We start from the raw sequence: 27,934 nt of genomic DNA on the forward strand, positions 1-27,934 counted from the left end.
TATATCTCGAGGGGGAAATAGGTCCTCTTCCATAGTGGCTTGCATGTTGCACTGCCATGTTTCTACAATAGCTGAGAACTGACGAACAGGGAGTTTTGCGGCCACTGTAAATTCTCCCATAGGCTTGGAAAGGGAGTGTGAGACGAGGGGTATTCACCACTAGATGCCGCTGAATCCCACACACTGGTCCTTTAAGTACAGTACTTGAGGAAATGTAGTTCGCAAGATACTCTGTTCACTAAATACTTTGCAGCATGTAATAAAGAGGCTGTGTTTTCAAGGTAGGGCAGTAACCAGCACAAAGCTCTGACAGTTTCATAATGGAATAATTTTAAAAAACGTGAATAAATAATTTAATTAATAACTCCCCTATCAGTAGATGCCTTCAAATCAGCATCACAAAATAATCAAGACCTACCACTTACCACTTAGCAATTGTTGTCCCATACCTAATTACTGACTGCACACATACAAGAGATATGAACCTGTAATGTCTTTTAAACTCATGAAAATGAGTTAAACCAACATGAGAAATGCAATAAGAGTTACTATGGGTGTTAATGATTAAATAATGATTAGAATTTAACTGATTAAAAATACAGTAACAGATAATGTATATTTTGTGTGCCATCTCTCCGGAGCTCCCAGATTTTCTCCAGATTTCACTTATCTTGTGGTCTAAAAATGGCAGTAATAACAGGAGGACAAAAGCATCCATTTTGAATGAGAGCCTTATGGTTTCATTATCCTGTCAGTATTCTGTTTAAATTGTTTTGGCCTCATTAATTACTGTTTCATATAACTAACATGCACCTACAATTTTTTTTTTTAAATAAAACTTAAAATGAGGAAAATTATGTTTCTAAATCCTACACATTGGGCCTTTAAAGCAGTAATGTTTGATATTCCCCAAAAGATGTTCTCTTTTTTTTTTTTTAACCTGTTTCTCTGACACTTCCTCCCACCACAGACCACTGGAACTACTTTGGGATAGATGAGGCACTGGGTCCAGTGGCGGTGAGCTTGCGCAGAGAGAAGCTGGATGAGGACAAGGAGCACGGCCAGCAGTATAACTACCGCCTCATCTTCAGAACCAGCGAGGTCAGCCATGGTGTCCCATCCTTCCTACACCCCAACCTCAACCTCAGCACCACATCACTTAAATCCTTCCTGCTGTAGAGTGAATCTGACCACAGCATTTAATGATGCAGCCAGTTATTATTTTTGCTCTCACACATTTGTGGTTTTGATTTTGGTCAGGAAAGACATCATTTTGTTGGTATTTTTGTGTTATTAGACAGTCAGATATACTTGCTTGGATCTTATGGCCTGTTTATCTGCATAGAAGGTGTGTATAGGTTGATAACTCCAATTCCTGCTAATACTAGGAAGACCAGCTCGAGGTAAAACCAGTCTCAGCCCTTTTATCTTATGCAACTGGCCTTCAGGCTATTCAGCTGTCTCCCAATATCAGCAATGTGTGAGGAAACTTTAGGAAGTGCACTCATCCTCCAGCCTCCAAGGCCTGTCAGTGCCCGACAACCTCAAACCACTGTGTGTGTGGAGAGCTTTACTTCTGTGTTTCAGTAAAAATAGACTGTCATATTTAGTTGCAGTGTTGGCTCCCAGTCCTCTGTGTTTGGTTTGGGATTTGGGGTTATGGGATTTATTATATGGACGTGCATTCCCAGACAGAGGTTAAGGCACCTGCCCGTGGCTGTTTGTCTGTTTGTTGTGGACTGAGGCAGGACAGGTGCATGTGATTAAACCCCCGCATTTAAGACTGAAGGACCACTGGACCTCCACCCCCTATCCTACCTTCCAAACATGAGGAACACAGGTCCATTGTAAACACAGACCCTGCACAGCCTCAAGCTTGCAGGAGAGAAAGCCTTGGTCCGTTCCAGCTGCTTATGATAGCAAAGTGATTGAGTTCACTCCCAGGGCCCAGGACAATGCAGACTCTGTGTACACAGAATGCTTGGACAAGCCCTCCCGCCTCTTCTTCCTCAGTTCAACTTTCTATTTTCCCAAGGCCTTGAGTCATAATTGTCTTGTTGTTATATGTCAGATTTTTTAAGGGTACACTAAGAGGGTGCTATTATTTTAAAACCTGTGCTGACTTGTTTCTTTTTTTTTCCTGATCTGGCATGTTTTGCTTATCTGTGTGTTCCATCTGCAAGAGAAAGTTCAAAGCACAACATCAAGGATTCCTGAGGTGCATTCTCTCCGTCTCTCACACTCCTCTCTGCAATCTCCATCCACTCAGCTGACAACCCTTCGAGGTTCTATCCTGGAGGATGCAGTGCCTTCCACCTCAAAGCACGGCACCACCCGAGGGCTGCCCGTCAAAGAGGTACTGGAGTACCTCCTCCCTGAATTGGATCTGTCCTGCCTCAGACTGGCCCTCAACACACCCAAAGTCACTGAGCAGCTGATGAAACTGGATGAACAAGGGGTATGTGAATAAAACATGATTTTCTGAGAAGATTAAAATTCAAGTATTATTTTTCAATCAGAACTGTTTTGTACAGTTGACCTTTTCCGTTCCAATATGCGCGTATTCTACTTTTGATGCCTGCAGCACATTAGTTCAAACATTAAATATCTTGTCTTTGTGCTGTATTAGATTGATTTTAAGTAGTTGAAAAGTATTTGCATATCATCATATTCTGTTTTTATTTGCATTTCCACAGTGTCCCAACTTTGTTGGAATTGGGGTTTGTATGTGCGAGGCTCATCTATGTTGAAAAGAAAACCAAATTTTGAAGATGGTTCAAAGATATTGTGGGGGACCTGTAAAACATACAGTATATATAGTCCTATCTTAAGTTAGCTAGTGTTAGCACAGTGCTAGTTAATCTTCATCAACTGCTAGCTATCTACAAAATTTGGTTTTCTTTTCAGCATAGACAAGTCTAGCACATAGCATGTCTAAGAACAGGACACACAAAAGGAGAAGCTGAGTTTGCCGCCAGCTACCAAGCTTGCTCAATTATTATCAGAGCACAGAGCAAAGAGGGGTGGGACTTATGTAGGGTCATTATCTCTCTCTCTCTAACTATTAGAGAAATATAAATATGCCTGCTTCTTTGCTGCTCCCCAGCTGAGTTTTCAGGTGAAGGTGGGCGTGATGTACTGCCGAGCAGGCCAGAGCACTGAGGAGGAGATGTACAACAACGAGACGGCTGGTCCCGCCCTGGAAGAGTTCCTCCAACTGTTGGGGGAAAACGTTCGTCTCAAAGGCTTCACCAAGTACAGAGCCCAGCTGGACACGAAAAGTAACAACTTCTACACACACTTCTAGATCATACATAGACACACACAGAATTTGTCCTTTTATTCATTTGTGAGCCAAGTTGTAATTAAGAGTGCTTTGATCAATCAGTCACTGATCGTTATTGGCTGATATTCATTCTAAATAGTTTATGTAATAAAGAAACTATGCCAACAGTCTACGGTATGTCGTGCTTTACAGGCACACTGCTTCTGTCCTCTGCTGTCTGTGTCAGAGTTTGAAACACACACAGAGGGACAGGGACATCATAGTGCATTCATGTGTGCATTCATGTGTACCTTGTAGAAATCTATACTCTGCTGGTGATGAATCTTTATCACTGGAAAGTAGACTTGCACCGATTTCAACTTTCTTAGCCGATTCCGATTTCCGATTATTGAGGGGTCTGACCTACCGATTCCGATTTTGGCCGGTTCCGATTTTCAGTCTTTCTAAGAACTGTAATTGACAGCATTCACAAACATTTTTGCAACTTTTCTTGTAAATATGTTCATAATAAGACACTGACTATTAAATATTAATTTAATACTTTCTCCAAAATCATCCAGATTACAACCAGGGCTTGTTATAATTTTATATTAAGATTATGAATTGGGTGAACGTGATCTCGCGATATCATCTCGCGGGATTTCGTGGGACGCGATTTCACGTGATCTTTTGTGGAAGCGGATGTAAACAAACCGGAGACTAACGCGGTGCAACAGTTTGAAGTAAAACTTTGCCGTGAGAAAAACAAACACAGAAGTTAAAGGAGTCTGGATGAGAAAATGTTTGAGGAGACACATCAACACAGGTTGTTTATTCTTCAGCCAGAAAAGGAGGTGAGATTTTAACTGTCCCTCTGTGAACAGCAGTCTGCTGCTAGCTTGCTAGCATTAGCCTGAAGTGCCAGAGAGTTTACGGCTGTTCTGCGTCATTGTCAGCTGCTCTGTTTCGTTGTAGACTGTCTGTCTTTTCTTTATCCTGTTCTTGGAATCTGTCGCTGACACCATCTTCAAGCAGACGTGTGTCAGAGTGTGTAGCTGTTATCAGCGCTGTGTTGACGTCACGGTCAGTTTGTCTGCTGCGCGCATGACGTGACCATCGTGCAGAACATGTGTGTGACAATGACGGGCACAGAACCGGATTTGTGACGCTGACCGGCCGGTCACCGGTCAAGGCCAGTCACGTGAAAACCGGCCCGATTCCGAGCACTGCCGATTAATCGGTGCAAGTCTACTGGAAAGTATCCATTTTTTCTTATTTTCTTTTGTTGTTGCCTGGTACATTTACAAACAGTTCAGACAAAACCTACCGATTCTACCTTTAATACACAGTGTTGCTAAGAATAGTTAAATAAATAAAATAATAAATAATGATACACAAAAAACAAAAGGCTATTACTAGCAGCTCTGTTAGTTTCACTTTAGTTTTAGTAATGACTTGGTTAGAATTTTGGGTTTCCCCTCCTTCATATTGCAGTATACTTTATTGGGCTTGTACTTTGCTCCTTTATCTTGCTTGTGGTCAAATGTTTCTTCCACCAGCTTTGTCCTTGTGTCACTTTAACTTTACTTATTTTTTCTTTTCATATCTCTTCTCTAGTATCCTTTTCTATCTCATGTGTCCACTAATAAGCTAATAAGTGCAAATGCATGCTGTAACTCAATTTTTAGGGAATCTGGCATGACTAAAATAGATTTGGTGATTGAATAAAAAAAGTTTATAATAATTTTATGGCCTTATTGTCCTCAAAGAACATATTGAATGGGAAGTGTAATTGTTACAGCATTTAGACACTGTTCATTTTGTTCTTGAAACTGCAAAGAGCTCCACTTACAGGATGACACTTGAGTAAAACAGTTGATTGATTGTTGGTTTTGACAGTCATCTTGCCCACGGTTCACTATTGTCTAATTGTTTGGGTTTTGGTGAAATTGCATCCTGTCTCGCACTGAAAACACTGAGCACACAGAACATATATGCGGGAGAGATTGATGGCTAATTGTACAATGGGTCTTTTTCCTGCAGCGGATTCCACAGGCACACACTCCCTGTACACGACATACAAGGACTACGAGATCATGTTCCACGTGTCGACACTGCTGCCTTACACGCCCAACAACAAACAACAGGTAAAGATGGAGAGCCTAGCCTTTGTGGCTTGCCAATAGTAATGTATCAGGAAATGGAAAACTACTTTTGGAAACAAAGAAAACCCTAAAGGAAGGGTGTCTCATTTAGAGGAATGCATCATATGACTTGTATCAGTTATCAGATTTGATCTCTGTCCAACTTCCATTTTAAAGAAACTCTCATTGTTCCCAAGTGCAATGTTTTGTCTTTAATGGAATGTACTATATGACATTGGTATGATTTTCAGATTTAAGTCGCACACATCTCTAATTAAAATTTTGTTGATTTAGATAGATACATAGAAGGATAGATAATTTATTGATTCTGAGGTAAAATTTAGGCATCCAGTATCATATATGACACACACAAACAAAAAAACATAAGAATAAAACAAGAATAAAAAACAGCAGAGAGCTGTCACTGTAATAGAGTACTGTATGTGCTAATGGAGGTGGTCCAAATGTAAAGTAATTGAAAGGTAAAACAGTGCAAGAATAGTGAATGCAAATATGAAATAAAATAACTAACAACTCTTTTCTGCTGTAACCAGCTGCTGAGGAAGCGCCACATAGGGAACGACATAGTGACCATTGTGTTCCAGGAGCCTGGTGCTCACCCTTTCACCCCCAAGGCCATACGGTCTCACTTTCAACATGTCTTCATCGTCGTACGGGTGCACAATCCCTGCTCCGACAACACATGCTACAGGTGGGTCTTTGTATGTGACTACATGTTTTAGAATATTAGCTAAACTCATTTAGCTTGGAGGTGTACAGTAGTTTTTAGGGGACGGCCACGATGAAGACAGTTTTCCACTGGTCAAACTCATGACAAGCTGGTGTTACAATTACAACTGACGTTGATGATGTTTTTATGTTTTTCACAGCATCCCAACTTTTTTGGAGTAGGGACATTTGCTCTGTACAGTAGCAGCAGCATAGCTGCAGCACAGATTTTAGGCACTTTCTGTTTATATCATCTGTTGTGGAACTAATTATTGATAACATGCATAGATGGTTGGGGCGGTGGGGAAGTAATGCAGTCAGTGTATGCAGGAACTCCAGTAACACTGACTACCCCAGCAAGGCTGTATGGTTTGTGTTAATCAAAAGGAGAATGGACAAGAAGGAAGGAAGGAAGGAAAAAAGAAAAAACAATGTTTATGTATGCAGCATGTGTGCTGAACAAAACCTCTTCCTGGATAAGTACAGGTTTTGAAAAATCAGACAACCTACCAAAAGCCTTGGAGAGGTTTCCAGTTAACCGTCGCAGAGAATTACGAGTATGGAGCTGAGACTGACACTGAGGTTAAGGTTAGCTCACCAGCTATGAATATATATGACCTTATCTAGAGACTAAGGAGACTCATTACAATTTAAAGTAGGCCAGACTGACCAAACCCAGTAGCCACCTTGAATGAAAATCTGGTTTTAACTTCCCATTTCCTTGCAGACCTGGGCCCTTTTTATGGGACCCTTAAAAGCTCCACACCACTTTCAGTGCTACCAGCGGTGTTGTTTTTATGCAGGTAGCTACATTAAGACAAAAGCATTGACTGGAAGGCATGGGTCAAACATTAAAAGCCTGTTGCGTGACCGTCCTTTCTCTCTGGATTGTGTGTGTTCATGTCTTCTGCACATCTGGGTGAGTATAAATTTATTTGATTACGGTCAAATAGAATAGATCAGCCCAGCAGTAGCTGTCGAACTGATGGGAGATCTCCTCCCCTTCTAATCCGCTGGGCTGATTCTCGGCCTCGTGATGATCAGACTGTAACTCTGTGGCTCTGATCACACTTATGCATCACTACCCAACCACAGACACACTCTGCGCTCTGCATACACTGATATTATACACACATAGTCGCTCCCTGTCACTCTCGTATTCCTTTTTACCTCTTTCTCATGCTCACTTGCACACAGTTACACACACATGCATGCACTTTCTCCCTACATGCACACTAATTCACTCAAAGGCTCACTCTTCACACACTCGTATAATACAAGCCTCCCCCCCTTTTCTCCTCCTCCTCCTCCTCTTCTCCCTGCCTGCCACTTTGCCTTTGGGCAGCGTGAGCCGGAATGGTCTGAAGGAGTTAGCGCCATGCACATGAAGTGCTCTCTTCACCCGGACATGCATGTGAGTAGGGAGGGTTGTTGAGAGTCCCTCAGAGCTTGCACAGTCCATCTCAGGAGCGGACGGGTCAGGCCAGCCTTGTGTCTTTCAGCTCACACCCGCGTCAAATTTGGGCTAATTTATTTTGAGCCCTTCTTTTCTTTTTTTTTTCTGACCAGTGACTTCATCCCCATCGACTAGTGGACACCTTCATTCTGCTTGATTTTTGCCTATACCCAGGGAAAAGAAGAAAGGGTGAAATGCTGGTTCTCCTGGTTTACCCTATAGATGAAATGGAGAGGCGCGGGACACAGAATCCTTAAGGACAGTCTATCTACCCCACCCAGACAGAGTCACACACTCCCAGCTTTTGGCTTCTACTCATATTCTCTGGATCGAGGCACCATATGCTGAGACTTCAATGCTGACTGTTGGTCACAAGTCTTTCCATAGATGCTTTTCCCTGATGCTTTGGAAAAAAATCTGGGTCCAGACAAGAGAACACAGGCTACAAGGATTTGCTACACCACATTGAGTGGTATATCACGAGTGTCGAATTGTGGTGTCATAACAGAAGAGAATCGAGTTATCATCGACCCGGGAAATCTTTTTGTCGCATCGCGTTGACTTAATCAATGATCAATTCAGGGTATTGTGCAGTAATACTCTGAAGAGCATGGCTGCCTTTTGGTGAAATCAGGAGGTAAGTTATAGGTGTTTGTGTTGATGTGTGTTGGTAGAAATGTACTGATCCAATTTTTTTTCACTTCCAGTTTGATTACGATATCTGAATTTGGATATCTTCTGATACAAATGCTATACCAATACCAGAGCTCTCTTTCTTTATTATTATTATCATTTGTAGTAGCAGTAGTAGTAGTATCAATAGTAAGGTTACATGAGACTAAAACTTGATTTTAGTTTTATGGTGAAAAGTTCTTTGTCAGTTGATGTTGATGCACATCCAGTTTTAACATCTGGAAAGCTTGTTTAGTGTGTGTAATGTGTGATGGCCCCATTTTGGGGCGCTGCAGGATTCTGTCTTGTGACAGTCACATATGTTGCAGATAGTGCTGTGAGATGGCCCTCATTTCCCATAATGCATTGCTGAGAATTTGTTAAGTTTAGCATACTGTTTTTAGTGTTAGTGTTAGTGGAGATGTGTTTCCCTTATGTTATATGCCAACGTGAAATCAATGCTAAGAGTGATGTAAGCTTCTAAATTAACTTACTAATGAATAGAAAATATATGGATCTGTGGAATTTAGATCAGCACATGGTGCAGTGACACAAGTCTTTCATCCAGTGTTGATTCCAGGCTGCTTGTTGCACTTGCAAACATAAACACTCACACAAATTCTTACACATTCACGTGCTAACTTGAAAAACCTGATTTCCCACAAAGAAAATATTGTTTGTTTTGACCTTTGTCATCATTTCATATAATTGTGTCTTTATATCTTAACCAAAGACCATGTCAATAATGTCTTTACTTCTCTAATCTCCATTAATAAAGAGCATGTTATGATTTGTTGAGTCATCCGGTTATTAATAGCCTGTTGTTGCCTGCTGCTGAGATTTGGATAATGCTCAGGTCATATTGAGCCAGACCGAAGCATTAGAGGAGTAAGTGGCCCGGGGCCAGCAGGGTGCTAATCTGCTGCTTTCAACCGCTGCCTCAAAGTCACACGGGGCCAGCAAGCCAGATTGCATAACTGGACCTTTGTTTAGGAAACATAGGCCATTTGTGCTTGCTAGCTCCAGCCGCAGCACCGCTTCTCCATACCATGATGCTGCAGAGACTGGCAGGGTGTCAGCACTGGGAGCTGGCTTGTCAGCTGTGATTGGATGTATAGTATTTATATGCCAGGGTTAGCCAGGCATGGGTTGCAACATTTCTGCTACAGGCAATGGCCGTGTTATCTGTTTAATGGACTGGATGGAGACTTGTCAGGACTGTCACATCAGCTTATCCAACACCATGTCTTGGTTTGCTCATTCTCATGGTCTTTTAGTGTATATGCAGCTGACTCAATGTATGTGTATGCACTTATAGCCTCTACATGCTCTTCACACTTTACAGTAGAAATTACACAGCCAGAGTGTTTTCAAACATGCTACCAACTGATTTAACAAACCGTGGAGTTCTTCCCAAATGGTAAATTAACACTACAATATCTAACATTACTGCATTTAAATTTCTAAAAGTGCTAGACATATGTTATATTATACATATACATATACATTATTCCAAATTTGTCCTGCAATCTTCAAACACACAGAATCTGTGATTTATTCAAGGTAATAGTGTCTTTCCTGCTAGCCGTTGCTAGCTAATTGCCATAACTTCCAGGAAGTGAGTGCACATGACTAAACATGGCATGAATAGAACTGTAATATTAAGTCATCCATGAACATTTCTGCCTGAGTCATGTCAGACAGATTTTCCTCAGCTATGGTGGTTGTTTAAAAGTGACAATAACAACTCCCATGATCCCACGCCACTTCACAACATCATAAAAATACATTTTCTTTATTGTTTTAATGTGAGAGATCCCTTATGGCAGACTTTAAATATTGTGTTTTAAAAAGCACACTTTGCTGAATATGCTCAACACTTGAGCCCAGTTTCTTGTGAACGGCAGATATGAGACAGCATTACTTGCACCTGCTCACTAATTTACAGAAATTGAACTCAAGGACAGCCATTGTGTTCAGATGGAACAGGAGCAGTAGAGGGTAACAAGAGGAGAGCCTCGCCCGTAGGAATTCTAACGCCCTCCTTTATACTCACAAGTGAAGCAGGGCAAAGGCAACAATACCTCAGGGGAAACTGTGTAAAGATGTCTCCACTCTGCTTTTTTAAAAGTACATGTGCTGTTTGTCCTTGCAATGTAACTTTTTGTCCCAGGTGGAGGATCATCACCAAAAATAAGTTATGTTAGCTTTTACTGTTTTTATCCTGTCAAGCATAACATATTTGTTTTTTTGTTTGTTTGTGTTCCATGCTATCTTATTTTATATTGATGCATTTGTCTTCACATGTACATCTCCAATACTGATATTAAATCTGTGCTTTTTGTTTTCCTGTCCTGTTTATTTTTATAACCATTTTTGTTTTATGACAGAATCAAACCAATACATGCTTTTAAAGGGATAGTTAGGGTTAGAAAGGACCATAGTCAGTGGTGCAGGGAAGAGCCGATCACCATCTCCTTAAGCAATACAGTGACTATGGATAAGTACCTCATACAACCCCTCTTTTAAAAAAATTTAACTATTAGAAAGTGGTTTACATGTGACTATTGAAATGTTTGCTTACATGCCCTATCAGTGGCCTCAAACCCTTCTCCCTCTTCCTTTCTTTCTTCCTGCAGTGTGGCTGTCACCCGTTCCCAGGACGTTCCCTCCTTTGGCCCACCAATCCCCAAGGGTGTGACCTTCCCCAAGTCCACCGTCTTCAGGGACTTCCTGTTGGGCAAAGTCATCAACGCTGAGAACGCGGCCCACAAATCGGATAAGTTTGGCGCCATGGCGACACGCACACGACAGGAATATCTGCGGGACTTGGCAGAGCGTCACGTGACCAGTACTCCAGTGGAACCCACTGGGAAGTTCCCCTTCATCTCTCTGGCACACAAACGGCGGGAGAAGGTGCGTCCATACAGCGGGGCGGAGCTTCGGAGCCTTGGGGCGATCACCTGGCAGGTTCATGCTGAAGATCAGGTCGCCGGTGCTGAACGTGAATGCCTGTTGGCCATTTCAAATGACTTCATCATCCTGTTGGATCAGGAGGCCAAAGCAGTCGTGTTTAACTGCGCCACACGTGACGTGATTGGTTGGTCGACGGGGAGCCCCGCCTCCATGAAGATCTACTATGAGCGTGGTGAGAGTGTATCGCTGCGCTCCATCAATAACAACACAGAAGACTTTGGAGAGGTTGTCAAAAGACTGGAGGTCAGTGGGGCAGCATTACTGTCTATGACAGTACATCTCATTAGCACACACCATCTGCTGAAGTTATCTGAGGTTACACTGAGCCGAACGCCCGGCTACGACAAACAGCTTGTAATGAACATCACAGTCCCTGTACCTCTATCTGAATGCATACACTCTTTTATCATTATATTTACATTTTAAATAGTTATCTGGGAAACTGCAGTCAACAATAATTTAAACAGTAGAAGAAATATACATTTCCAAGGTTTATTTGCACCAACAAGGATTCATGTTTAAACCCAGTTAAATCATGGCTTATCTAAATTATGTTGTGCTAAACTTTCACACTAAATAAATGTAAATCTAAGTTTGTTTTTCACTCTAAACCTAGATTATTTTTTATACTATTGCACCAAAACTTAAAACTCATATTTAAATTTGATCCAGTATTAACTTAAAAACTTACACTTGAGGAGGTTTAACTTTTAAAGTGGCTGCCTTTTTGAGACGCATTGAGCAAAATCATAAAGTTCCTCAAAGAAAGTCAAGGGACAAGCATTTGAGTTTTATGATGCATCTCTTATTTCTTTCAATAGCTGATCTGTTAAAACAGCCGATTTCTGCCAGACGGTCTCTTTTTCCTCCTCTGTGCTGATGTCAGTTTTCTGATCTTCTATATTTTGCCATATTGCTTTATTAATTTGGACAAGTTTATCTTAAAGGAAGAGAAATTAGAACTTCTCTGCCAAGCCATTATGAGTAGGCTAACTAGGCTGGCAAGCTAGCAAACAGTGCAATCTTTTGTTAACTTTTTAGCAAACTAGCGGACAATGGAATGTTTTGTGATTTTTTTTTAAGCTACCAAACAGTGTAATGCTTTGTTAAGGAATACAGAGCAGACAGAAGTTAACAGGTCCAAAGTAGGTCTCGACAGCAGTCTGATTTAGTTTTTTTTTTTTCAGTATTATTATTATCATTTAGGTAAATACGCTTTCCATACTGATTAATCTTGGTTTACATCAATAAACTCAGATTTACTTAACAGAGATCAGATTTTAATTGTGCAGTAGAGTTCTGCTTAATTTAAAGCTACTACATGGAACTTTATATATAATATACATATATATATATAGCCAAAACTAAAATTATCTAAATAAAAATCTCCTCATGCTTCTTTCTAACTGGCTAATGTGCTACTTGCTGTAACTCTGCATGGAAAAATATAAACATGATCATTTAATCTGATTTTAAGCAGAATCTAACCCCATGGCGGGCATTAAGAATGACTGTATAGAAACAGACAATCATCTTGCAGATGGTCTTGTTACCTTATGTTGGTCATGTAGAGATCAGATCATAGATCAGTAATAAATGGAGACTGTTTAATAATGAGCTAAAAACTCCTTGTAGTAGCTTTAAATCTGGATTTACTCATTTTAAACCTAGTTTCACTAAACTCAAATTAGAACTAATGTAAACTCTAAGATTTAATTAATCTAAATCAAGCATTGTGCTGATGAGTGCAAAGGTCAGGGCTGTCTGTAGCCGTTGGACAGGTATGTAGGCAAAAGTGCTTAGTGAAGTTTTTCAATGATATCAGTGACTTCCAGTCTTATGATGTTTGAGGGCATAATATTTCATCTGCCCACTTCCTTGACAACAGAAATATGAAAAAATAAGTATTGTTGATGTTATTATAGCAACATATGGGTGTAGCCTCAAATTATACAGTCACCAGAAAGCCACAGCTGTTGTGTTGACTCTATCATTATAAGTCATGCTAAGCAGAATACATAGTAATTTGGTGATATGATATCATTACTGCGGGTTTCAGTGTGGTGTTCATGTGGAGGTGAGGCAGTGCCTTTTGTTTGGGCTTTTGGATCATTCTTGCAACACTGCAGTCCTAGCTGGTGGCTAGCGGTAAAGATTTACTGTTGCCTGCTACCAGTACTGGCACGTGCCCTACCTTGTAAAGCAGGAATGTGTTTTTTTCCCCTCTTCTCTTTCATGGCCTTTGTTGACATGCATCAGGAACTGTAGCTAATTGGAACTCTGTCACTTCTGAGAGTTGCTCCTGGGCTCTACTAACTACTATTTACTTCTCAATTAACTTCCCACAGGTAGAAGAAGAGCTAGACAGTCGGTTATCATGGGAGTCTACAGAATAATTTAAATTAAAGTGCTTAGTATTCAGAGTATGACTGAAATATGTGCCTCAGCTTGGGTGAGATAAGAGCAGGCGTCAGATGCATTTTAAAAAATGGTATATTAGTTTACCTGAAGGGATTTTTAGGAACCTGTTTATTAAAGTTTTATACATTATGCATTTCTTCTACTCTCTCTCTGATTTGTCCTTCTGTGCCTCTACTGTCTCACTCTATCTTCTCTGTAGCTGTTGACCAAGGGCAGTCAGACCACAGAGATGACCCTGCGCCGTAACGCCCTGGGCCAGCTGGGCTTTCATGTCAACTTTGAGGGCATTGTCGCTGAGGTGGAGCCTTACGGTTTTGCTTGGCAGGCCGGTCTCAGGCAGGGCAGCCGATTGGTGGAGATTTGCAAGGTGGCGGTGGCCTCGCTGTCTCATGAGCAGATGATCGACCTGCTCAGAACCTCTGTTACTGTCAAGGTGGTCATCATTCCCCCTCATGAGGACTCCACGCCACGCAGGTAGAGTGGATATAGATGGTTAATAAATGCAAGAGAAACTTAAAGAGGATTTTGATTATTTGAAGTGCGGCTGTATAAGGTACGCATCAGTAGTTTGGTGAAGCAGAGAGGAGTACCAGCATGAAAACTAAGGAATGTACTTATGTGCACAGAGTCAGCAGCAAAGTGCATTTTAACCACTTAAAGAAGATTCACCTAAAAGAATCAATAAGTGTATGCAATATTTCAAATATTTTCACTGCTTTACCTTGCTGTCCAACAGACTTTTTGACTGAAAACCACCATTATATAAGCCAAATATGGCTCTCTCCAACCAGACTCCATTCAATAATTTTACCTTCCAGATCACTGGAGTTGCTCTCTACTGCTGCCTTAATCTATTTGTTTGTTTGTGTTAGTGTGTGACATCAGTAAATCTGAACTAACACTTTGAAACACCAAAGTCACACAATAACACAAACTAACCAATGAGCTGAGGCAGCGCTAGACCAGCAGCCCCCGTGTTATGTGAAGTAAAATAAATCTGGTTGGTTTGGAGAGAGTGATATTTGGCTTATATAATGGCAGTTTCTCATGTATGAGAGGAGCCATTCGACCCCGTTTGTGTGAGAACAAGCGCTGTAAAAGCGGCCAGTCAGCATGCGTGTTTGTGACAAACACTTCATCACAGGTTAGGTAATGATTTGGCACTGAGTAAATGACATTAGTGCTGATTGTGTCTGTAGATGGAAGTGAATCAAAAAAAGAGTCATGGTGATGATGGAACAAATTTTTTACTGTGGAAATAATATGACCCCACCATAAAATGTATGCCTTTAGGATGGAATTTGATTCAACAGTACCAAAACAGCAAGTAGCATACACTTAAACTGATATTGATTTTTTTTTAGTTGGGCCTTTTTAGGTGGCTAAATGTTTTGCTGTAGACCTGTCCACAGCAGTACATTGCGTTGCTACTCCAAATTCAGGGGGTGTCAACCACCATCTGCTGTAGGTGATGTACTGACTATGGATAAGTACCACTTGCAACCCTGCTTCAAATAATCTGAACTATCCCTTTAATTCAGTTGTATGTGGCTTTACTGAGGCCGCCTCCGAACTATTCTGACTGCGAACACTTCATGTGCCAACAGAGGCTGCTCAGAAATCTACCACATGCCGCTTGTGGATTACAAGAACCACAAGGAGGGCATGCCTTATGAGTTAAAGTTCCCCTTCCGCCCCACCAACAACAATGCCAAGTGGCCTCGCACCTCATCCAGCCCTCAAACACGCGCTGCTGGCACAGGGGGAACGCTCATCAAGGCCCCGCCTTCAGACTTCAGCGACCGCAACTCTGCTGCTATTCCCCGTAGTGTTTCCAGCGACGGTCGACCCCTCAACCCCAAAAGGTCAGAAAATAAATAAAACGCTGTTGTGACACATTGAACACACAGCTGTCTGTCTGGCTGCAGCATACAGTTCATCTTTAATGAAATACGTCTGTGTCATGACAGATATTCCCCAGGGAACGACAACTATGCTCTTGCCTGCTCCATTGTGATGGGTCGCACGCTGCACAACACCAACTCTCCCTCCAGCCTCTCCTACACAGACACCATGAGCTCCAACCACTGGAGGCAGAAGTCGATGCCTGATGGGTAAGTTCTGCCCCTCATGATGAGTTACATACGGTAAACTGGCCTGCTGCACTGCCTGGCAACAAAGGTGACCTTCCTCTTCTCCCCTCCAGGTTTAATAACAACAACTGCCAGTCCCCTGGGTCATCTGCACGGCAGGTGGCAGGTGACGGGGTCAATGGGATCAAAGCGGGATCTGGTGCTGGTGTTGGATGGTCCCGGACTGGGGAGGGGGACGCAACCAGCAGACTTGGGGACAAAACCAGTGCAGGTAAGATGGATTCTGAACGGAGAGCGGGCGTATGTCATGTCACCGTCTTGAGAGCGGTCACGCCCCCATTTGAGTGAAAACGAGAACTGAAACTGAATAACTACAGTGAGGGACAGTAAAAGAAGAGATCTGTGGTTTCAGGCCATCCATAGAGAATATGTCAGGTTCATCCACTTTGATGGAGGCAGACTGAAAGGACTGAAAGGATCTAATTTTTTTATTTTCTCTTATATAACAACGCCAACCACTGATTGGCAACAACGATTGTTTGCTGGACTGGCCATAAGCTTTGAGCTCCTAATAACTAAAAAGCCATATGGTATTGTTATTTTATTTTCTATTAAATTGGCAAAGACCTCTGAATTTGCATTTATTTCCACTCAGCTTAGAGAGTCTGCTTTCCACCAAAAAGGGGGTGGTGGCATAAGGCAAGGGCAAAGCAACTGGATGTGCTGCTCTTATCTATGAGCACTTAAATAAAATTACTTACTGCTTTTACTTGTCTGAAGACCTCATTACCCATACAGCTTTGCTTCTTACAGACACTGTGGTTTCCAAGGCTGTGATTCCTCGACTCCAACCGTCAGAGCCGAGCAGCCACATGTCTCCAAACAAAGGGACGAAGGTGAGTCAGAATCAAAAATTACCACACACCCTTAATAAACAAGTAACCAGAACCATAAAGGGTTCTTTATCTTGTAAAGGTTCCACTTGCAACCCTGTCAGAGAGTTCTACCTAGAAGCCCAAGATAAAGAGTTATATCTAGAACCATCTGTGAAAGGTTCCACTTAGAACCCCTTGAGATGTTTGATTCAGAACCCTTCAACCTAAGGATGCAAGAACCCACCAAGGGCGTTCTACTGAGAATCTTTTTATATTGCAAGGGTTTTATCCAGAACACATTTAGGTGGGTTCTACTCTCTTTTATATTAGGGAACAAAGAACTTTCCTCAAAGAAAGGTTCTTCAGAAGCAGATGGTTCTGGGTAGAACCTCAGCCCTCCAGGAAAAACCTCTCTTAACAGTGCACTGTAGTGTTATTTTGAGCATGTACTTTTGTGTGTTGTGTAAAAACTTGGTGAAAATATAAATTTTATTTCTTTTTCTGATTAGCCGGATGCTCCGTATTCATCCAGCCAGTCGAGCAGCAACACACTCTCAAGCAATGCCTCCAGCTCTGCCCACAGCGATGAGAAGTGGTATGAAGTGGGTTCCCGTTCGGGAGTGCGGAGCGATCTTGAGCTCAATGGCTACCTTCAGGGCACCTCCACTGACAGCGGCATCGACGCCTCCTCCTTCACTGCCACACAGAGCAGCACAGCCTCCTCCACCGGTGCCTTCAGGGCCAAAGACAAAATCCCGTGGCAGGACGACCCAGCAGGCAGCCAGAGGGCCACAGACACTCCACCTCCAACATCAGACACGCTGGTCCCCATCGGAGGCAGCGAGATCCCAGCAAAGAGTCCATCAGCCTTTCCTCCAATTCCTGATAGTGGCTCCTACAGCCTAAGCGACGCCACCTCCCACTCCAGGTGTGCTGCTGTTCTGTTCTTGTCAGCTGTAGGCAGCATCAATGTTTCATTACACAGACAGTGATTCATTGTAGTCCGGATATATCCTGTACCATCCCAGATGGAAAAGTCCAAAGCTCTGCGGTTTGGCATTAACAAAGGGAGAGAGGAAGAATGAAATAACTCTCTGTGTCAGTGTGTGGCTGTGTGTGTCTCTGTAAGTGTGTGTGTGTGGTTTTGCATTTGTATGTATCTCTGTCTCCTGGTGCCCATGATAGAAAGGAAGTGCTTGAAGTTGCTAGAAATGCAGACTGTGAGCTCAGCACTGTTTCCCCTCTTCTAAATCCCACTTCCTTTGAATCAACTAAAGCTTCCCTCCCTCTCCTCTTCACTCAGCCAGAAATAACTCAGCTCCAGCGGACCTGTACATTGGAAGCTTTGTTTTATAGTATGTGCACGCACATGTGCGCTTACCCACAGACACAAAACTTACTGTTTGAAAATTCAAGCTTTTATGTGAAACTACGGAGGAATGTTATTTGAAGAAACGGAGAGCAAGGACACTGTGTCCTATTTCTTATCTATAAATTCATCAGTTGATCTCGTCTGCAGACATAGAAGGTATTTCTAATATGCAAACAAACTCTTAATGCTGCTGCAGAAATATTTTGACAGTTTGAGCAATATATCAATATGATTATTATTTATTATTAAGTGTTGTTTTTTCCTGGTGTTAAAGGCTACATTACATTAAAGTGATCTAAAGTGATGTGATTTTCTGAACCAGGCTGTTAAAGCTGCCTTTACCCACTTAGTACAGCTGTACAATTGATAGAAATGTTCTCAAAATGGCCAAGTGCACTATCCAAATCATAAACTGTGATTTTTGGTTAAAGGAAAAATGTGTAACAGACAGCATTATAATGAAGAACTGTAGTGCTGCAGAGATGCCCTGGCCTGCAAATCTTGTTCTCCAGATGTAAGAAAACATGTTTGTTTGGTATGGACCCCAACAAATATCACAGCATTGTGATTTTAATAGATTTTCTTTTAGTGGAAATGAAAATTGTCATGCAAAATGATCTTTGACTAATTGTGAATCATATCCAAATCGCAATATCTATCAAAATAATTGCAGTTTGTTACATATTACTGATGGTTATTTTACTATGCCGGCATAAATATCCCACACTGCAATGTAGTATTGACAACAACAGCAGCATAACAAACAAAGGCAGGTCTGGCGTAACGTAAATAATGCTCCAATTTAAATGTAAGAAAGTTTAATTTTGCCAGTGAAAGTTGCTTAGTTCATTGTTGGGATGAGTTGCCATGGTTATGTGCCAACCGACAAGTAGGAAGTGATGTTATATGTGGTGAACAATGTGTCCAAAAAGATACATATCACTGTTTATCTTCACAAAAGTATGTTGAACATTTGTACACATTTTGGGTATGTAGTGCATATTATGTGATTTTGGATGCAGCGAAAGTCTGTGACGCCTTTCTTTACTCATACATACGTCTCGCCTCCCTCCCCCTCTCTGCAGCACGCTCAGTTCTGGCCACTCAGGGAGTCCGATGGGTCAGGGCTGCAGCCCCACGTCGCCACAGGACGAGGCAGCTGCTGCAGCCACCTCGCCCACATCCCAGAACTGCCAGTCCCCGGGGAGCAAGAGCTTCTACCCTCGTCAAGGAGCGACCTCGAAGTACCTGATTGGCTGGAGGAAACCTGGGGGGACCGTCAACTCTGTGGACTTTGGCAGCACTCGCAAGTAAGATATGAAAAGATTTCACAAAACATCTGTGAATGTTTAAAACTGCGTCTCCTGCTGTGCTGCATGTTGGGAAAATGATCATCGAGCGAAGAAGAATGTCCTGCTGTTGATGGTGTTGATGTTTGAGATACAGGGGAGCTGAAGGCATATTTTCTATCAGTGCGTATGCTATTTTGGCCAACACTGCCACCATGTGGTGTAACTGTGTATGAAACTTTTTTTAAAAAACAGAATCCTTTGGTTTCCAGAGAAGGGTGACTAAACATAATTGCCCTTTTTCATTCATTCAAGCCAGCATATGTGTCACTGTTTGGCCCCAAGGGTGATTGCATCATTTGTGGTTGAAGACTACTGCTGTTTTCACAGTGTACAGCTGCTCAGCAAACCACAGCTTTTACTGCTGAAGCAATTAAGTGGTGAAGTATTTTGTCAAGGGCATGTTAAACAGCGCATTTTGAGAAAATAACTGCAGCTCTTTGTCATTTACAGATTCTCATCCAGTCAGAATTTGAACTTATGACCTGTAATTACAGACATGCATGGTTACATTGTTCACCTCCATTACCTTTGCTTCCTGCTTTTCTTCATAATGTGTATGATTTGGATCTAAGAGGAATCGCTCTGAGTTAAATCTTACTTTAATCTGCAGACGGCACCAGAGTGATGGTTTGCTTGGTGGTCAGCCGCAACTCAGGGCTAATCTCCGGGGCTCCCAGTCGCCCCAGCGGCACACAGCTAAGTCCAGCCTGGAAGAAGACCTGAAGAAGCTCATCACACTTGACAGCCCTCCACCCACTACAAGTGAAGAGAAGGTACTGAACATGTTTATACTGATGCTAGTTGCAAAGTAACAGTGATTCCTGACCAGGTGTTCCTGTACCCTAGGGATGCCAGGGATTATAGAACTACTTAACCCAACTAATTTTAACTAAATAAATATATTGATATATGTATTAAGATTAATGTATATGTATGTATGTGTGTGTGTACAAAGTTGAAATAGCTAAAAGTAAGGGAGAAACAGTTAACATTGTTAGCTAAAAGTGTTAAACAGGTGTAATAGTTAAAATTTAAGCATACACTAAAAAACTACACCTAACTGTTGAAATAGTTGACTTTAACCAATGAACAAATTGAAAATGTTAGTTAAAAGTACACAATTGACATAGTTAGCTAAAGGTAATGAATAAACATTGAAATGGTTAGTAAAAAGAAATGACTACACAGTAGGCTATACACTGACACTTTAACTGTATTAAAACAATATTTTAAGACAATCCCCATTTACATATTTAATAATGTTAAATAACATCCAGTTTATAATCCATTGATAAGAACATATTTGGAACATAAGTCAATAAAACTCAACTAGGATTGTGTGTTTATGCGTGACAAAAAAGGTTGGGAGCTATCAACATTTGTTCACTTTGTGTTCATTTGAATGGGATTATTTCAAATAAATAAATCAATAAAATAAATATCTCACGTTGCCTTACCTGAATCCTCTCACTTGTCTTTTTCCATCTCAATCTGAAGCCATTGTTTCCGGGCCCACCGCCCACTCGTCGCTCCCTACAGAGAACCCTGTCAGATGAGAGTATTTACGGCGGGCAGAGGGAGCCGTCCTCCAGCGGACAACGTGACACGCCCACTGACCTTCTGTTTAGCTGCTCCACCATGCCACGCTCGCCCACCACTCGCCATGGACCAAGCAGGCGAGCATCACATAAATCCCTGGGTAAATCTTCAGTATTTATAGCTAATCATTGAGGATGTGGGAGTGTTGATACTTATTGTCCTGTGGACCTTGTTTGTTGTCATAAAAGAAGTAGTGAAGTAAGATAATGTGATTTGCAATTCATAGTAGATCTTCAGATAATGAGGTTTGTAGACCTCAAAAACAGAAAATAGATACATCCAGGGACTTAAAAACTTAATTTAGATATTTAAATCCCTGTTGGTTGCAAAATGTCTCTATTTTTCTGTCCTGGGAGAACAGACACACATGCTGTCCAGTGTTTTATTTTTCTGTTTCTCCTTCCCAGGAGACCTGTCAGCCCCAGAGAGCTCTGAGCTGGAGCAGGAGAGGAAGAGACAGCAGCTGCAGGACCCTGTCCTCATGCCCCTGCCTGACGCTGGGGCAGATGGCCCACTGGACTGGGCCCACCTGGTAGACGCTGCCAAGGCTTTTGAGGGTAGGCACACGTCGTCTTTTAGTTTCCTCCACAAAATCATTAAAGTGAAGGTTAATTACGGATATTACTTTTCAGTGGAAGGTGTTGCAGAAAAACCCATCTGCCATCTTTATTCTCACCACCAGAGGGCACTGTTTGTCTGTATTTGTTCAGTGTCCAGGTCTAATAATCTGTCCTCTAACTGTTTTTTATTCAGAGCAGAGGCTGGTCTTCCTGGCTGCCCAAGAGGAAAGCTCCATGGCAGAGAGCGCAGCAGCGCCCAGCCCCCAGCAGGCTGAGCCTCAGGCGGCCCCGCTGAGACAGCCATCGCCCGGGTAAGAGGCCGCAGGTCATGGCCCAGAACCAGTGTTTGCTTTAATCCACTGGTGTACAGTGCTGTGCCATGAAGACCCTATAGATTTCACTCCAATCAAACACTACTGCAGCTGATAGCACTAATTAGTCCTCCTTTCTGGTTGACTGCTTGCTAAACAGTAAAATCATCAAGTATAGTGTTTATAAATCTCTGCTCCGCAGTATTTTGAACCTTTCCAAAAGTACACACTTTTTGGCATAAGATTTCCACAGAATTAGTTACTCGTTACACATATATATATGAAAGGAGTCAAGTTTCAGTGTTTCTTCAAGCTAAAAGTCCTGATTGTCCTCTTTCACAGAGAGACTCCAGCCTGTTTGATGGGGAAGGTCAGTCAGCTGGAGTCAATGGTGAAGTTGCTACAAGACGATTTGAAGAAAGTGAGTTATGACACTACACTAAACTCCTAAATCAGCCAACATTGGTCTCACGTTTTAGCTTTCCTCATGTTTTAATGTCTTTCTTCATCGTCTGTGGTGTGAAAACATCAGAGAATGGCGCACCACAGAGCTGCTTTCCTGCTGAGCTGCTGACAGACTGTCAGCCAATGTCCAGCGTCACACTGTGCTCTGTTTTATCACCCTTCGTCACTTACATCACCGTCAGTTTTGTGGTTTGTGGTGATTTTGAGACTCAGTTTGTAAATGTTACAGCTTCGGTGCTGTTGCATTGCTCAGTGTACAATGATACAGCTTTAAAAAAAAAAAAAAAGGAGCTGAAACCTGTTTACCAACCACTTCACCTGAGGTTTCACTGCTCATCAGTTAACCACCAAAGACTGTAAAAATATATTTATGATTCTCCTTATTTATAATTCTTTATTTAAATGTTATCCCTGTTTGTTTTTGTGAGCTTCTGTTTGTTTTATCCTGTTATTGCTATGCACACTGACATACAAAAAAGCAAAAACAAATGATTGCTGGACTTGAAGTTTAAGTCAAAGTTATTGTCAGTTCTGCCAAATGTACAGGACATTATAGGATCTAAATGCCGTTACTCTCAGACCCTTGGTGTAAACATAGTACTCAGACAGCAACTACGGTTAAAATATAGAAACAAAATGCTAAAAAGATAACCAGGGATGCCCCACACTACAGATTTTCCTGATCGACCAGTAGTTGTCATTTAAAGCCAATAGTTGACTAGTCATCTCATGTTTATGACATTAATTAATTTATTTAAATATATATTTTTGGGGCACAGAGTGAGCTGCCTGTTAAATGTTGCAAAAACAGCAAAAGCGGTAATGAATCTGAATATGCCAGAATAGCCAGCAAGGAGACTGAACATTTTGTTAATTTATTTCAATACACTGTAACCTTGTTATTCAAAATACAGAAATAAATAACTTCCAGCTTCACAAAAAAAAAAAAAAAATACTCACAGAATTATCAACACGATGGATAATGTATACTTACAAATTGACTTGTATGTTACACAATCGCTCCTCAATTGCTTCAGGCCTCCTGAACCCGCCGTGTTTCCCTGAAGTCAAAGTCCTGCACGTCACCTCAGTAACATTATTGTGCTCCCTGTTTTCAAACCAGCCTCTGTCTGCCTTGGAGGCAGTGTCTCACTCTGGTAGGACTGCTAACTGAGCTAAGTGGCTAATGACAGCTACAGCACAGTTAGCAGCTGTATTCTGGTGAGTACAAGAGTTACAAGAGAAGAGGTCTGTGTTGCAACAATCCCTCGGGCCTTAAAGGCGAGGCGTAGCTCCAGAATGGAGTTTGAAGGGGGGGGGTTGTTTTTTTTATTTCTGCAACTAACGAATAAATGAAAAAGTGTTCAACTAGGACTCTTGGCAGGGTTGACTCTTGGGGACAGGCCTAAAGATAACATAATCATAGTGCTAATACAATAAATAGTGCAGTGGAAGAATCTCAGTTGACTGAGGAGCCTTTGACTGATGACTCAACTCATCACTTTTCAGGGGGCTGGCAAAATTACATGTAACATAAATAACAAACACAGATTTAGATTTACTTGTTTTCACGTCAAGATCAGATTGCTCACAAAGTGTTTGTCACCACCAGGAGAAAGATGCCAAGGCGTCGCTGCAGGCTCAGATCCAGAGCCTGCGAGAGGACAACCAGCGTCTCCTGGAGGAGTCCTATAGCGCCTCAGCCAAGCTGAAGAAGTTCACAGAGTGGGTCTTTAACACCATCGACATGAACTGACGCACGCAGCCATCGACTGCTCTGCTTTAGGAGTTTGACCACTACTCAGACTGATCACCTGAATCTTGTTCAGTGTTGCACATACAGCAGAACTACTAACTCAACAACATGAACTGTTTCTGTCGGGCTTTTACAAATCAGTGCCAACACGGACTCACATGTCATCCTTCCTCAGCCTTGTGGATCTGTGGTATAATCACCATGAAAGACTACATTATTCTCTGGAAAAAAGAACAGGGGAACAGAAGAGAAAAAGAGCAGTGGTGCTTCTGTGTTTTATCAGCATGCACTCCCATCCCTTGAATTTCACAAATATGATGCTTTGTGTCCAATTTAATGGATTGTTGGTATCCCTGCATGTCAGAGACAGCAAGAAACTAACCTAAAGGGATTTAAAGCGACTGTCCCCATTTAGCTCCCCGGCTAACCTAATTATGAGTGAACAGATTTCCAATTAAAAACGCAATTTAAAATGTGTTCATCCCAGGAAAGAGTTGGTGAAAACAGTCCAATAGTCCTCTGAGAGAGGACAAAACTTTTTCAGAATTCAGTGACAGTGTGTTGTTAATTAGTTGCTGTTTACATATTCTTCAATTTTCCCAATTCAGTGATAACAACACCGATTGTTTTTAATTACTAACCAAAAGAAAAGAAGCTATGTGAGAATATAGGACTATGCTTTATCAGTAGCAGTGTGGGTTGGTAGACACAGACAGACAGACAGACAGACAGACAGACAGACAGACAGACAGACAGACAGACAGACAGACAGACTCTTTGCATAGCACATAACTGTAAACACTGTAAGGTCAAGTTCCTGTCTGTACTGCCTATGTAATCAGATTGTATGAAATGTTTAAGTACTAGAGGGTTAAAAGTAAGTGAAAAATGTATAGGACTACTGGTCACAAGCTGATGAAAAGAATATATATTGTACAAAAACATACAGAACAATATGGGCGCCATAAAGATAGAGAGTGACAGTCAGTGTCACTCATTCAGATTATTGTAAATATATGATGTTAACATTTATTTTCTCACCTCTGCCCTGAATATGATATATAAAGAGTATTTATGACAAAGATAATGGCCAAGAAAAGAAATATGCAGTTAGAGTTCTGCATGTACTTATGAGAGAATATATATCCTCTAAACCCAAACAAAGCTTTCAACAGGAGAGAGCTAACTTTAAATCCAAAATACTAATTCTTATGATTTTTTTTTAATTCCCTATGTCTGCTGCAGTGGATTGATTGACAGTGCCACCTAGTGTCGACAACATGTAAAATGCTACATGGAACTGACCCCCTCCTCCATCCATAGCATGTTCAAAGGCCTCAATCTGATCCTTGATTCTCTCAATAGATTAAATCGGTACTGTTCAATATATGATTACATAGTAAGATATTGTGTAAATCCTGGAATTCCAGCTACAGATTTCTGCAGCCTGTAAATCTGCTTGTAAGCCCGACCTGAATTGAGAGTCCTTATTTGAGCCTCACAACAGTTTCCTTTTGTACTCAGAAACTGCGCAACTGTATATAAGGAGAAATTTGATATTCATCAGAATTTGCACCTTCATTCTTATTTTCTAAGATTATTTTTGATGTATTTCTGCTTTATTGGCTAGTGGAGAGCAAAAGGACCGATATGGAAGATAATCAGGAGATAAAGCAGGACAAAGACCATGAGCCGGAGTAAGACGAATGAGTCCCCAGGGCCCCCCTAGCACAGCAGATCGCCCCTGCACCTTCATTCTTTACATGTGTGACAGCATGTGATTCTGTTTCCATTGAGCTGTGATGTGTAAAAATGTTTATATCTATTAAAGATATTTTGTTGAATTACATTTTATCTTTGTCATGGCATTTTGTGGCATGTAATGGGATTAAGGCACGAAAGACAGATTTAGCCCCCAAATAGTCCTATTTTTCATCAAGACAAAAACAGGAAAGGTAATTTAACTGTTGGGCCATCTGAGGTGGCTCTCAGAGTAAATGGATACCTGTCAGTGGCCTGGCAGGAGGTGGCCGCCTGCTGTTGTATTGTGATTAACAAGGAGCTGCTGTTTTTCCACTTAGGCGTGATTACACAAGGCAGTCGGCCTGACAGAGACGAGCCCACATCAGACAGATTGATGGATGAGGATCACCTGAGTGACGCCAGGGTGAAGATGTGAATGATCATGGAGCTGAGACATGAGTGCAGTGTGATGCCTTTCATAGTTCTGGCTATACTACACCGCAGTGTTGTTCCTGGATATTTAGTCAAATTAAAGGATGCATGGGGGGTGAGATGTGGTGTCTGTAACGTGCAAACCTGCTGCTAGATGCCACTAAATCCTGAACACTGGTTTGTTAAAATAGTACTCATTTGGCCGCCGGACAGTGATGGAGGTACTGGTCACTTTTATAGTTCCTCCTGACCATAATGGAAGAAACCGGGGGCAAATCTACAGTCTGGAATCTGTACAAAATATTGATTTGTCAAGGTGACACTAATATGAGGCTGCAGCAGTCTGAGTAAGATAAATTGAGCGGGTGTCTTCCAAAATGTAGTCTTTTGAGTGCAAATTTCCCTCTTCTGTTTCCAGTGTTTCCTTAAAGAACTGTAGTGGAGGAATAGTGTCTGGGACTGGGCTGGTAGACCAGAGATACAGGTGGTTGTCTGGGGGGGAAGAAAGTAAAATAATAATAACTACAAAAAGCCACTAAGCCAGAATTTAACTGTTGACTTACCAGATGAGAACTAAACAGCACAATTTGGGGGAGACATGTATAGTGGCTGCTCTGGCCTTTCTAACACACAGGGGGGACAGACTAAGCATGAATATCAGAAACAGTTTTCTAAGAAATAATCACAAAAATTTAACTAGAAAACATTGTTCCTCCTCAGGATGCATGACACCAGATATGCAGCAGCTGGAACTCATTTTCCTGGGCAGCCAGACAACTCAAGCAGCAAAAACAGGTAACTCAAACAAAACTGCACATTTTCTCTGAAAATTAAATAACTTCAAGTTACACTAAAACAGAAACTTAAAGTAAGTGAAATAAAGATTTCTTTTGGTTCTCTGTGTTGTTGTCGGTGCAGCCATCACAGATAGTAACAGTTAATGTGTCTTCACCTACTCTAGATGCTCCGAGTCTTGACTTCATGTCAGCCATCTTGTTTGTCTGAATCTGAATGTTTAACATTTACCAGGTTCACCATCTTCGATTAGCCAGTTTGCATGCTACTTTTGCTAGTTAGCAGTAAACACAAGGTTGGGGTATTAGGGCATAAACCAAAACTGGGCAGATATAAATTTTCACTTGGTAATGATACAAGATGAAAAGTCAGAGGATCGGTGAAGTAATTTGAATTGACCCCCCAGAGGCCTGGAATATCTGTAGCAAATTTCATCGCAAGCCATTCAGTAGTTGTTGAGATATTTCATCTGACCCACCGACCTTTCTGTCCCTTGAGCCTCACTCTTAGCATGGATAAAATGAGCAAATTTCATATCAACAAGAGTCTTTGAAAGATACCAGCTCAGACTGCTGAAGCCTCATATTAGCTTTGGCAGAACAGAATCAGAACTACTGACTGTTCTCCATCTCCTACACTGAAAATGCAGCAGAAGATGATCTCTGCATGGCCAGTACGGAAAGAAGAAATATTGATCATGACCTGTTTCCTAAGGTGCATACTGTACATGCATGTGATCACTGTTGTACGACAGTTGAAAAATTGTGAGCAATTTCTTTCGGTAGTTTGTCTCACTGCATCTGAACATGTGAAGATGCAACATCAGCCTCACTATGTTCAGCTAATAAACACACAACACTTCCCCTCAGTCACGACACATGCAGGCAGGATCTCTGTGGTGTCATGTATGTGGTGCGG

The 27,934-nt window shown here is 41.6% G+C and overlaps 1 protein-coding gene across 2 annotated transcripts in view; it reads left to right on the forward strand.

The window, feature by feature from the left end:
• Nucleotides 1-24,771, forward strand: part of LOC146310628 (signal-induced proliferation-associated 1-like protein 1) — a 51,148-nt gene extending 26,377 nt beyond the window's left edge. Inside the window, exons 3-21 of one of the 2 annotated variants that reach the window (XM_084742030.1) lie at nt 971-1,101; nt 2,270-2,458; nt 3,107-3,281; nt 5,309-5,412; nt 5,964-6,121; nt 10,906-11,485; nt 13,863-14,137; nt 15,271-15,528; nt 15,634-15,777; nt 15,870-16,027; nt 16,570-16,652; nt 17,141-17,559; nt 19,089-19,313; nt 19,966-20,128; nt 20,895-21,054; nt 21,362-21,511; nt 21,708-21,825; nt 22,168-22,246; nt 23,903-24,771. In XM_084742030.1, the coding sequence (XP_084598156.1) occupies nt 971-1,101; nt 2,270-2,458; nt 3,107-3,281; nt 5,309-5,412; nt 5,964-6,121; nt 10,906-11,485; nt 13,863-14,137; nt 15,271-15,528; nt 15,634-15,777; nt 15,870-16,027; nt 16,570-16,652; nt 17,141-17,559; nt 19,089-19,313; nt 19,966-20,128; nt 20,895-21,054; nt 21,362-21,511; nt 21,708-21,825; nt 22,168-22,246; nt 23,903-24,046 (3,713 nt within the window). In that variant the 3' untranslated portion in view covers nt 24,047-24,771. Of the gene's footprint in view, nt 1-970; nt 1,102-2,269; nt 2,459-3,106; nt 3,282-5,308; nt 5,413-5,963; nt 6,122-10,905; nt 11,486-13,862; nt 14,138-15,270; nt 15,529-15,633; nt 15,778-15,869; nt 16,028-16,569; nt 16,653-17,140; nt 17,560-19,088; nt 19,314-19,965; nt 20,129-20,852; nt 21,055-21,361; nt 21,512-21,707; nt 21,826-22,167; nt 22,247-23,902 lie in introns of both variants that reach the window. The other variant, XM_084742029.1, reaches the window with a different exon arrangement.
• Nucleotides 24,772-27,934: the final 3,163 nt, after the last annotated feature.

The sequence above is a fragment of the Lutjanus erythropterus genome, chromosome 18 (assembly GCF_056507025.1).
Source record: "Lutjanus erythropterus isolate fLutEry1 chromosome 18, fLutEry1.hap2, whole genome shotgun sequence".
In the NCBI taxonomy this organism is placed as follows: domain Eukaryota; kingdom Metazoa; phylum Chordata; class Actinopteri; order Lutjaniformes; family Lutjanidae; genus Lutjanus; species Lutjanus erythropterus.